The sequence below is a fragment of the Palaemon carinicauda genome, chromosome 7 (assembly GCF_036898095.1).
Source record: "Palaemon carinicauda isolate YSFRI2023 chromosome 7, ASM3689809v2, whole genome shotgun sequence".
Taxonomy (NCBI): domain Eukaryota; kingdom Metazoa; phylum Arthropoda; class Malacostraca; order Decapoda; family Palaemonidae; genus Palaemon; species Palaemon carinicauda.
This window is the reverse complement of record NC_090731.1, coordinates 98,107,878-98,120,811: the sequence shown is the minus strand read 5'-3', so window position 1 is coordinate 98,120,811 and position 12,934 is coordinate 98,107,878. Positions and strand designations below refer to the sequence as shown.

General features: G+C 35.8%; 1 protein-coding gene across 3 annotated transcripts in view; it reads left to right on the top strand.

Annotated features, from left to right (window-relative positions):
* LOC137643975 (la-related protein 1B-like) overlaps positions 1–12,934 on the top strand; it is a 798,692-nt gene that overhangs the window by 304,356 nt on the left and 481,402 nt on the right. For all 3 annotated transcript variants that reach the window (XM_068376809.1, XM_068376808.1, XM_068376807.1), the window contains one exon: positions 9,930–10,299. In XM_068376809.1, coding sequence (XP_068232910.1) covers positions 9,930–10,299 — 370 coding nt within the window. The remainder of the gene's footprint in view (positions 1–9,929; positions 10,300–12,934) is intronic.

Here is a 12,934-nt window from a genome sequence, read left to right as displayed (position 1 = left end):
AAAAAGGAACATAAAATTCATAATAATCGTGATTTGATAATATTCTTTATAAAAATACAATGAAAAGCTTTGAACGACTTTCTCAAAACTATACTTATTGACCTTCAAATTGTATCTTCTCCCTCGGTTTTAGAAATATAGCATTGAAATTTGGTATATAACTTAGAAAGACATTATGAAACAATCAAGTGGTACTCTTCAATTTTTTTTTCATATTTTTTAAAAAAAATTTTCCTAATTTTTAGGGTTTATTTTTTTTACCATAATGAAAACATTCATATGTAGCCTAAAAATGACTTTTAGAAAAATAATTTTATTGGAGGTCAAACATAAGGTCTATATTTGGCAGTAATTCCAGGTCTTAATATTAATTTCCAAGGGAGGAGATAGAATTTAAAAAAAAAATTCGTTTTCAGGATAAATCCCCCCAGTGTCACAAAACTGAAGGTCAAAGCCAAAAATCCTATGCAGTTTGGAGATGTCTTTAGTCACCTTATTAAGTGGCATGAAAATCCAAACTCCTGTCCTTAAAAAACGGCATTAGCCGTCCGGCCCCCTTAAATATGCAGCCTGAAGATTATTAATCAAGCTCCCACTAGACATTTGAAAGATGGAAGGTATTAAGGCCTTCAAGAAGAAACTGAAAACTTTCTTGTTCTCAAAGTGCTTTGATAGTGTAGATTTTGCAGTAAACAAACAATATGCGGCGTGAAATGTTGAATGCTTTTGAAAGAATATGGTAAAATGACTCTGGAGGTCCTTTACTGTACTGTGTTGTGTCATGGGTAAAGTTAAATCTTAAGGTTCAAATTCAATTCACTAAATTTTATGTCAAGGAAATTATTAGGGGAAATATAAAACCATGAAATTTAATACATATAATTATGTACAAATACTTTCAACTTTATAGTGAAAGAAATCTAATCGACTTAATTGTATAACCACTTCAAACGTATCAAAAGATAGTGACTTGCAAAAATAGAAGAGGGTTCTCCATATGTGTTTACGAGGCAGGAGCTGAGTCGAGACACACCAAGCCGAAAGTTAGAAGTACAAAAGTAACTGCCTTTGGCTAAAACACTAAGGAGAGCCAAGTAGGAACAGGAAAGTGAGATATTATTAACAAGGATTTATAAGTTCAAACAAAATGATCTAAATTTGGTAATTTTTTTGTAGATACTGTATAATTATTAAACGTAATTATTAATAGTATTAACATTTAAAATATGTACAATGTGATATATACATGGATCCTTGGCAAGGATAGCTGACATTTAACAACTGCAATGTCTTACCAAAAAGTATTCCTCAACTGTAACAGTACTTAATAAAAAGCATTCCGCCAGAAGGGACAATTTCCAAGTTGGGTTGAGGATATGCCATGTTGTTAACAATGGATGAAATTAATTTTGAAGGGACATAATTGCACGGCACAACACTTCTAAACCTACGAGTCATTACTTCTGTAAAGATGGAGATATAAAATGTATTAGTACTGGATACATATAGTAATAAAGAATGTACAGTACAAGTTAAAAATATGTACATAATATTTGAAAGTTATATGCTCTACTAGTGTACTGTACTAAATTAAAAGCACTCTGTATATAAATACATAATTAATGTATATTTTAAAAGTTAGTGTTCAGTAATTAAAAGTGACCTTTTATAAATTTTCTTCCCCACCGTTATCCTTACAAGAAGGGGTCAATTGCCTGATGCGCCTTTTCCAATGCCTTCAATCAAAGGCATCCTCTTCTGCCAAACCTCATTCCTCCATATCATCCTTCACCGTATCTCCCCATCTAATTCTCTGCTTCCCTCTCGATCTTCTCCCCCATAGAGGTTCCTCCCAAACCCTTCTCATTCCTCCCCACCCTCCATCCTCACCCACACATATCAGTCATGACACTCCTCATCTTTTCAGTAATCTTTACTACAATTCCCATTCTTCTTATTTCCTCATTTTCCAATCTTTCAAACAGTTATACTCCCATAACCCACATTAGCATTCTCCTCTCTGTTCTTTAAAGCTTTGCTTCCTCTTTCCATCTTAAACCCTTAGTTTTTTATCCATATATTAACACTGTTCTTATTACTGTGCTATAGATCTTAACTTTTACCTTGATTAACACCACTTTTACTACCTCCCTTCCCTTTCTCCATGCTGCTGTTATCCTATTCTCAATCAGCCTCACACCCTCCCTACTGATTTATAGTAGATCCCAAGTATCTAAATTGTTCAACCTGTCTTATAACTGCTTCTCTACCTTCATTTATGGCTATAGTGTCCCTACCTTCCTTACTTGTAACCATGTCTTCAGTCTTATCCACATTCACCCTCAAACCACCCATTTCCAAAGTCTCTTATCAGTCTACCACCCTTCTTTATAATTCTTTCTCAATTTCAGCAGTAAACACCAAATCTTCATTTTGATCTTTAACTTAACACACCGAAGACCAACTCAAATAATAATGTGCTTAATGCTGACCCCTGATATAATCCAACTCTTAACTTCAAAGGTTTTACCTTTTTCCTTGTTCTTTTGTAAATCATCTATACCATTCTAACCAACTTCTTTGGGACTTTCCTCTTCCTCAAGCAACAAAACATCACTTTTCTTGATATTCTGTCTTAAGCCTTCTGTAAATCTACAAAAGCACAGAAGAGATTCTGGTTTCTCCCTAGTTTTTTCCTGTAACTGCCTTATTATAAAGATGGCATCCACAGTCTCTCTTCCCCGCATGAATCCATACTGTTGTTTCTCAATCTTTACAATTTTTCTCAATCTCTCATCTTGTACCCTCAAACACTTTCAAGCCATGCTCTTTAAATTTAATTCTCCCTATAGTTACTGCATTCCATGTCACCTTTCTGCTTGAATATAGATATCGTTAGACTCTCTTCCCAGTCTTATGGCATGATTTCGTCTTCCCATATTGCTCCCAATAAATCCAGCATACATTCAACCCCCCTTTGCCGCTAGTATCTTGACTATTTCAATTTGAAACTGATGGGCTTTGTGCTTTGCCATTCTTCACTCTACTTAATGCCCACTCCGCTTTTGTACTCGTCATCACTGGCCCCTCCACCCTTTGTGCTTCTCCCTGCTCCTCTTTCATTTTCAGTATTTTATAGTTGCTCATAATATTCTCCCCATCTCCTCTTAATGGCATCATCCCTATGCAACATATTTCCATTTATATTCCTGATGACTACCAGTTGCCCCAAATCCTGTCTTTGCCTTTTCCTCAAGTTTTAAATCCTATAGATGTCCTTTTCTCTTTTCTCTGTTCTTAGCCTCGCATTTAACTGCTCTACTGCTCCTCCAATAGCTATACCTACTTTCCTCCTAGAATCTTTTTCCTCATCTCTGTACCGTTCATATGCTCCCTATGCCTGTCTTCTTAGTCCTTGAATGCCTTTGATTTTATTTTAACTGATACTTGCACATATCTGTTCCACCACCACCTTTTTCCTTTCAACACACCATATCCACTGGTCCTTCCCACTAATTCCTCTGTTTCGCCTACACATATTTCTTTTATACCCTACCAAATATTTTCCACCCTGTTACCCTGTCCAATCTGTAAGTTCAACCTATCCAGTCGTCTCTCACAATCGTCTTAAATTGCTCAAACGTTTCTCCTTTAAGGTCCCAAACCTTAATTTTAGATCTCTTTCTCCTCTTTGGTTTTCTACCTCCCATTTTAAAATCCATCACTACCCCTCATGTTGCTTAACACAAGTTTCCCCCAAAATCACTTTACTTTTCATCACATTTTTCTTGTCTGCTTCTTTAACCAGTAAGTAATTGATTTAGCTTTCCATTCTCCCACTTTCATATGTTATCAGATGCTTATCCAACTTTTGAAACCTGGTGTTCATACATGCCAATTCAAAACTCTGAGTCATCTCTAATACATACTCCCCATCCTCATTTCTAATTCCAAACTCATCGCCTCCATATATCTCTTCATATCCATCCCTTCTCTTCCTACTCTGCCATTCATATCTGCTCCTATGATTAGTGCTCTCTTCCTCTTTCAGTGATCTAATAGCAGCCTCAAACTCTTATCTAAATCATTCTTTTCCTTGCTCTTGACAACCTGTCTGGGTGACATATATTGAAATTATATTTATTACCTGATCCCCTATTATTATTGGGATCTTTAAAAGATTATTATTACTTCTCTTTTTACTTCTACCTCTTTTTCTTTCCAGCTATTACTTATTATGACCGCAACTCCATTTGTCCCCTCTTGACCAGCTGTAATAGAGTTTATACCAATTTCCTCTCTATTTCCATATCCTTTCCATCTAGTTTCCTACCAACACAAGAAATTTAGCTTCCCTCTCTCCATCACATCCATTTTCTCTCTCTATTCCCATTAGTGAACTAACATTCCAAGTACCCGTTCTTATTTTCCATTCTCTTGTTAACTTGTTTGGCTGCAGTCGTGAAGCATGCGGTACCCTTCGTCCATTTACCACGCCAGTAGGGGGATCCTGAACCCCCTTCACTCACAAGAGACACCTTAGTCCCATCCACTTTTATAATAGCGGTAGCCGGGGTTCATGATTTGCCAGAGGTTTTTTACGATTGCATTCCCTTGCAGTCATCAGCCACAGTTATTTGGGGGTGGGCCTAGCCTTTGACTAAATAGTCTAACTGCAAGGCAGCAGTTTCTATAGTTATTGGCAGTGAGCCTAGCCTTGTGCTAAAAACCAAGATTTACAAGGCAGTGGCTGTCTTTTTAATCGCTTTCTACGACACACAGGACATAATGGTGTTTGTATTCCTACACCCCTACTACAGGGCAATAACCTTATAAATCTTGTATTGTACTAAAAATTAACAGTAGAAATGGAAAATGTATTCTTAGAAAAATATCTTATTGTGCAAGGGGAGGCGGATTATCTACGCCACGCCATCATCACTTGTCTGCAACACGGATTCCGAAAGAGCGGTTGGGGAGGGGTTTTAGGGGCAGGAGGTTGTATCATTGGAGGAGGAGGTGGTAATGGTTAATGCTTGGGCTCTGCGGATGGCAGAGGCTGTTTCTCCTGACAAGGGAAAAACACTAATGGGAAGCTGCTTTGCCGACTTAACTTCATCTCATCCAAGATACTTTTGTACTAGTAAAAGTGTCATCTGCCGCACGCCTAAATTTCAGGGACTGCACCAAGGAATGATCCATTCTGTAGATTCTCTGCTTCGCCTATGCCAACTTTTCGAACGTGAGGCCTTTCTCCTCCTTGTCCGCTTCATTGGCGTCCTCCTCTTCCTCTCTCACTGAATGGATTAATTCAACAAGGTCCTCCTCAGTCAGTTCCTGGTCATTGCCATCTAGAAACTCCAAGATGTCGTCCTCAGCCAATTCCTTGAAGCCTTCGAGTTGGCGGCCTTTGCCAAAGTCATGATTTTCTGGACACACTTTGAATGCTTTGTCAGAACTAACGCTGCCAAAGTCCTCAACGCAAACTGGCCAAACATTTCTGACAGTCATTGGCAGCCTGGGGCTTGAATCCTCTTCAACAGACAGTCTGCTGTGATGAATTTCTTCTAGTAGTCCATCACATTGAGGTCAGGGTCGTTGTCGGTGGTATCTTGTAGTCGCGCTATCACACCACTGTAGTGGCCCTTGAAGTTCTTTGCTACCCCTGGGTCCATAGGCTTGATGAGGGCAGTTGGTGTTCGGGAGAAAGAACATCACTTCAACGTTAAGGACCGTCACCCCGGTGGAGGAGGATGGGTGTCTGGGAGCGCTGTCGAGGGTGAGGAGGACCTTAAACTACATGTCCTTCCTCTTGAGGTAGTCCTTCACTTCTGGCAAGAACCAGGTTTGGAAGAGCTCCTTCATTGTCCATGCCTTCTTGTGTATCCAATACACAGGCAGCAAATGCAAGTTGTGATGCTGGAGTAAACATGTCCTTGCCGACTTATAAGTAAGCCTGGTTTTATTAGATGGCCAACGGTGTTATCGCACATAATTAACATACATCTAGGTAAGACAAAAAGAGGCAGATTTATTGGAATAATATGATTAATATAGGTAGTATAACCTAAATTTAATGGAATTGAAAAAAATAGTTAATTTTTGTGCACAAAGTAGAGAGAAAAGAAAAAATTTACTGCCTTAAATGAAAGTTTGCTGAGGCCATCCTCTAAAACTAACACTTGAAAAATGAAAAATGTTTTAACTTAAAATACAGTAAACTAAATTACTTAACTGTACTGTGTACACCATGTAAATTGAATTATGAGCTGTACACATGTAAGTGTAAGAAAAAGTATGTATGTTAACACTCGAAATGCAAGCATTTAAATGAATCAAATATAGTATTGTACGTACAAGTATTGAATGTACCAAAAAATCAAATTGGCAAAACTATAGATTCGTACAACCGTACTGTATACATTTACGGCAGACACATCTCTACATTAAGGAAATACAACAAGATTTAAATAATTGCATAAATATGCACTCAAAATAAGAACATTTAAATAATAAATCAAATGTAGTGATGTACAGGTACTGAAGGTAACAAAACATAATTTAAATTGGCGATATTATAGATTCATACAATCTTACTGTATGCTTTACAGCAGACATGTGTCTCTATGTTAAGGAAATGAAACAAGACTTAACATTAATTAGGTATACTTACACTTAAAATGCAAACATTCAAATAATATGTACATGTACTGAAGGTACCCAAAAATTATTCAAATTGGCAAAACTAGTTTCATACAATACCCATTGCAAACAGGTGTAATAGTTTGCTTAAAGATTAGGTAAGCACATCAATAACCAAGAGTAGCATGTGTAATTCTGAACCTGTAAGCAAACAACAATTGCTTGTTAAGTAATCACATAAATATCCAAGTTTAACATGTGTAACTCAGAATCTATATCCAAATAACGCTTGCTTATTATTTTTACCTTGTGCTTCAGTACTCAAAATGAACATAGGGATACAATGGACCCCACAGTCAATTCCGACCAGCACGGCAAACCCTGTCACTGTTCACCAAAACATGCAAACTACTACCCAACGGTATAACCACCCAGCATTAATTAAAATTCGACTTAAACCAATAATTTTATTTGATTACATCATTATCGTCGTTTGACATGCTACTAGTAAGGAAGACAATGATGTTTTGGGACAATACAATGGCTGTAGCCTTTGTCAGAAACTAAGGGGTATAAGATCTCCATTTCTGTACAGGATTGTGAGTTGCTGTTATCCAGGATAACTCTGAGAGGATGTGCTCTGCTTCATTATTATTATTACTTGCTAGGCTACAACCCTAGTTGGAAAAGCAGGATGCTATAAGCCCAGGGGCTCCAGCAGGGAAAATAGCTCAGTGAGGAAAGGAAATTAAGTTAGAATAAGAAATTAAGTAGAGTAATAACATGAAATAAATCTCTTATATAAAAATAAAAACTTTTAACAAAACAAGAGGAAGAGAAACAAGATAGAACAGTGTGCCTGAGTGTACCCCCAAGCAAGAGAAATCTAACCCAAGACAGTGGAAGACCATGGTACAGAGGCTGTAGCACTACCCAAGACTAGAGAACAATGGTTTGATTTTGGAGTGTCCTCCTCCTTGAAGAGCTGCTGACTATAGCTAGTCTCTCTTCCATCCTTAACAAGAAGAAAGAGGCCACTGAACAATTACAGTGCAGTAAGCCCTTGGGTGAAGAAGAATTGTTTGGTAATCTCAGTGTTGTCAGGAGTATGAGGACAGAGGTGAATGTGTAAAGAATAGGCCATACTATTCGCTGTATGTGTGTGTGTAGGCAAAGGGAAAATGAACTTTAACCAGAGAGAAGGATCCAATATAGTACTGTTTGACCAGTCAAAAGACCCAATAACTCTAGTAGTAGTATCTCAATGGATGGCTGGTGCCCTGGCCAACCTACTACCATTCTGGAGAAAATTAATGTCTTAGCTGACCAACTAAACAGAGACAAATTTTTTTCCAAATAAATGGTCTCTGCTTCCGTCGATAAAGCAACTGAACACAAAGATAGATCTTTTTTGTTCACCTGTGCTTGATCCCTTAACCTGCAAGGTTAATGCCCTGTTAGAAGACTTGTTGAATCTTGGTCTTTACTCATCCCCACCTTTTGCCATGGTTCAGCTGGTGTTAGATAAGTCCAGGATCTTTGCAAAGAGGATGGTGATGCTAATAGCTTCTTCTGGTCATAGAATGATTCACAGATCTATGCCCCCTATTGTCAGTGTGTCCAGGAAGGTTGCTCTGTAAATGCAATCTGCTTAAACAAACGATGTAAAATATTATTCATCCACACCCAGCCATGCTACATCTGACCGTATGGAGACTATCCACCTTATTTCCAGAAACAATGGGTTTCGAAGGCTAGAGTATCTATTAAAGATTTTAAATGATAGTCTTTGAAGCTGTCTTGACTGTCTTATTAAAGATTTTAGATGATAGTCTATTAAATAGTCTATATAAAACAATGGAAGGGTTATTTTGGTTGGTACAAAGCAGGGTTTCTGTCAGTGGTTAGGATTAGTTGTGATAATATTAAATTCTTATGGTGCTTTTTTATGATAAACCATTAATTTTTACTTGTAAGGGGTGTAGATCCATGCTTAAATCTGTCATCAAGCATATGTGATCAGATCTGTTCTTTTCAGGTATTGTAATGGAGATATTTAGATTAAGTAATGATAAAATCTCCAGTAGTCATGGTGAATTTTCTAATAACAGGGTGTATTTTGAGATCATATGTTGGAAGTCATCTCTTTTAAGGTGTATTTTGAGATTATATGCTGGAAGTAATCTCTTATAGGTTAGTAAGTATCAACCATGCTATATTGCTTTTACATTTAAAATCATTTAATTTCAACTTCGAATTGACAAAGAGACTTGCACATCAGAAACTAAATTGACAGACTGCCATATCAATACTGTTTCATTCCTTTACTAAGGAATGTGTTTATAGAAGAGAAAGATGCAAAAATTAGAAAAAAAAATTCTGGTAAATGTCTGTTAAACTGAACAACTAAAACAGAAACAATATGAACATGAGGTGAATATCATCATTATCCTCATCTCTTCCTACGCCTATTGACGCATAGGGCCTGGTTAAATTTCCGCAGCCGTTTCTATCTTGAGTTTTTAAATCAACATTTCTCCATTCATCATCTACTTCACGCTTCGTAGTCCTCTGCCACGTAGGCCTGGTCTTCCATCTCTTCTAGTGCCTTGTGGAGCCCAGTTAAATGTTTGGTGAACTAATCTCTTGGGGAGTGCAAAGAGCATGTACAAACCATCTCCATCTACCCCTCACCATGATCTCATCATGTCCTGCCATTTATCTCCCAGTATTCTTCTGAGGGCTTTGTTCTTAAATCTACTAAATCTGTTGGAGATTGTTTCATAGTCATACCATGATTCATGTCCATACAAAAACACAGATCTCACTAAACTGATAAATAGCCTGATTTTTATATGTAATTCCAGGCAATTTGATTTTCAAATTTTACTTAAACTAGCCAATATCTTATTTGCTCTTCAATCTTCCGTTAAACTCCAATTTCAAGGGCCCTGTATTAGAGATCATAGACGTGAATATCGTAATAAGAAATTTTGTCATTAAAATTCTGTTATATTTTGTGTTGGTTAATCAGTTTAAAAAATATTGGCCTTGCATACGATTCCAGCCAGCATAAAATCTTAAGTGAACAAAGAGTGACCATATCAAATAAAAGTGAAAGCTTGTCCCCTTTGCAGGGTCTTGCACTTGTCACAAGATTTATCATATAATTAATTTTTAGCTGATAACTGTATATGCTTGATAATTTTCTATGAATGTGTAAATCGACTACAATAAAGGATAGTTATGTAGCAATTAAGTTTTTTATTCTCTTCTTACCTTCACAGTTGCGAACAAAACACGAACCAAAAAAGTGGCCTCTTGAGGATGCAGCTGCTCGGGCACTTCAAGCTTTGATAATGCCACCCACAGTCACCCCAACCATTCCTTCACCTTCGCATATTGCTATTGACCCCATCAGTGAGAAGAGCTCCGAGTCTATATATAGCCCAGAAATGTGTCTCAGTATTTCTCCATCTATTTCTCATCCTGTTACTGCCATGAATCCAGATGTTCCAGAATTCACCCCTCAACAGGCTGAGTTGGACCCTGCACAACCTGAGTTTGTTCCTTCTGAATCACAAATAACTGTAGACAGTATTCTTACTGTTGGTGTAAAAAAATTGCCCAGCAATACTACAATTCTATCTACTTCAGGTGAGATGTTTTCTGCATTAAGAATATTTTGTCAGGTATGAATTTTTACTTGTTTTACTAATTGATCATGACCTTTTAATTCTTTAAATCTATACATTTTGCTAATTTTTTAGCTTATTCTATAATTTTTATTTTAAATCAATGTTGTAAGTATTGTACTGTATATAGATACATTTTCAGGGTGCAATTAATGAGAAGTTGTTGATTTTTATCTTGGAGTTACGTGGTAAGGCTTATTTATCAGGCAAGAGATTTGTAATATATTTCATCATGAAATTACTGTAAGATTTAGGATTTTAAAGAAATGTCAAGAGCAGATATTACTATTAACTGGGGCAACCAACAGATGTCTCGTGAAGTAGCAAAAAAAAAAAAAGAAAAAAAAAAGTTTTTCCAATATTGATTGAAAATAAGAAATTGTCTTGGCATAAAATTGATGTTTAATAGTGTTAGAGCCATAGTTAAATTACTGGTCACAGGGTTCAGCAACTAGTCCAGGCATATGCAAAATGCTTCAAGTTGCCTTTTTTTTTTTCTTTTGATATAAACCTGTAATAGGTTTTTCATATATTACACAGTTTTCAGCCCTGTGGGACAACACTGAATAAGCTGTAAAGTGACCAAATAGTTTCTGAAGACTTTGGGAACTTTTGATGTTTGTGTCGTGGAGCATATGTTTTATGGCTCTAGGGACGATTCCCCAGGACTGTCATTGACTTGGAGATAGGCAAAATTCCAGTTACATCCAATTTATAAATATTGTATCATAGGATAGTTGTGGTTTTATTACACGAAAATGATATTAATCCCCTAAAATAACTAAAAATTAATTTTCCTCCTGATTACCACGGCTAGCACCTAAATCGGAGATTTCAGGTGAACAATTTTATATGAATATTTTCACGGGCTAAATTATTTGAATTGTCAAAACTTTATACTGGGAGGTAGGCAATTTATTCAGACATGATTAGCCTACGTAGGCAAAATAAAGTTATAGCTAACTTATCTCTTCTCTTATATTTTTATAATTTTAATAGCGTAATTTTGTGTCCATTACACTAAAGTGCAATTAGGCCCCTAGAGTAACTGCATAATAGACATTCTTAGCTTGAGGAATAAGGATGCGAGAGTGATAAAAAAATTTTCCCTGGATTACTGAGGCTAGCATCCAAAACAAAAATTCCTGGTAGGCATTTTTTTGTACATATTTTCACCAGCTAGAATTCCTATTGCTATAACTGAGATATAAGCAATCTATTCAACTGCTCAATAAGAAATATTTCATTACCCTAGCTTTATTTGGTTTTGAGCTTGAAATATACATGCTGTATATGAAACATTTATTATGGCAAACTTCAACTTGCTATATTGTATCTTAATCATTCTTTTAGGCCTATTTTGAATGTATCATACGAATGAATAACCCTTCCATATAAATGAAGCCTATACTGTATTCTGTGATTGAAAATAAAAGTGCTATAGCAGTTGGAAAATATCTTTTAATTTTTAGCAATCGTAGTTTTGCATTTGGAAATTTTTTATTATGTGAGTTTTCGTTTGTAACTTACCTAAGATTTTCTGGGTCAATTTTGGAAAAATTGAAACCATATTCATGCACAATTTATTCAGGAATAAAATCCAAATAATTAGTATTGATCGTTTGCAGAACCCGAGCTCCTGAATGTTAGCAAGAAACCGGGAAGAAAATTTATTTTTCAAGTCACTATACCTACCATATTATTTTAGTTCTTTCCTAGTTATGTTTCATGACATAATAATCTGAATTGTTTCTATAGTGAAAATGCTACTTGAATATACAAAAATATTTGTAATAAGAAAGTATAATACAGTAAATATGAATATAAAGATAAATTTGATTTCATTCCTGAGTAACTTTTGTATAAAGAGGGTTTATAGTTTTTCAAGTGTGACCCAGAAAATGTTTCATAAATCATGAAAGTAAAAGAATTAGTTTTAATTTTATATTAAATGGAAAAGTTGGACATTCATGTTATACACTCAAACTAGGCCTAAGAAAATTATATCAATTCAATGGGTCAAGTATAGTTAGTCTAGGAAATAAATTTTTATTACCATGTCAACATTTGTAAGCTAAGCTAATGATATATTTTTTTGGATAGCTCGTCAATTTGTCTCTTCCAGTATAAAGTAATAGGAAACTGATTAATTCTAGCAGCTTTAAATATTCACAAAAATGTTTACCTGGAATTACCGTATATTACTGTGTAAAGGGCAATATTTTAAGACCAGTTTTGGAAGAAAAATGTCAGGGTTCGCCAATTGCTCAGAAGATACTTTTTGAATTATGAAAATATTTATTTTCTCAACCTCTGTTGTGTTGTTTTTAGGGTATTCTAAGTGCATATGGGGTATTAATAGGTTATTAGTATGAAAGGATTGACTTAAAATCATATAATATACTTATTTCAATTATGGTATATAGTTTTATGTTTAAGTAAAATATGAATATTTACCGTTAATGTTCTCTTTATCTATATAACGGATTTTGAGCGAAGCGAAAAATCTATTTTTGGGTGAGATAGCCATGTCGTCCAGATGGAAGGGTCCTTTAGTAACCTCCTAGGGTATATTTGACTACAGTGGATATTCCCAG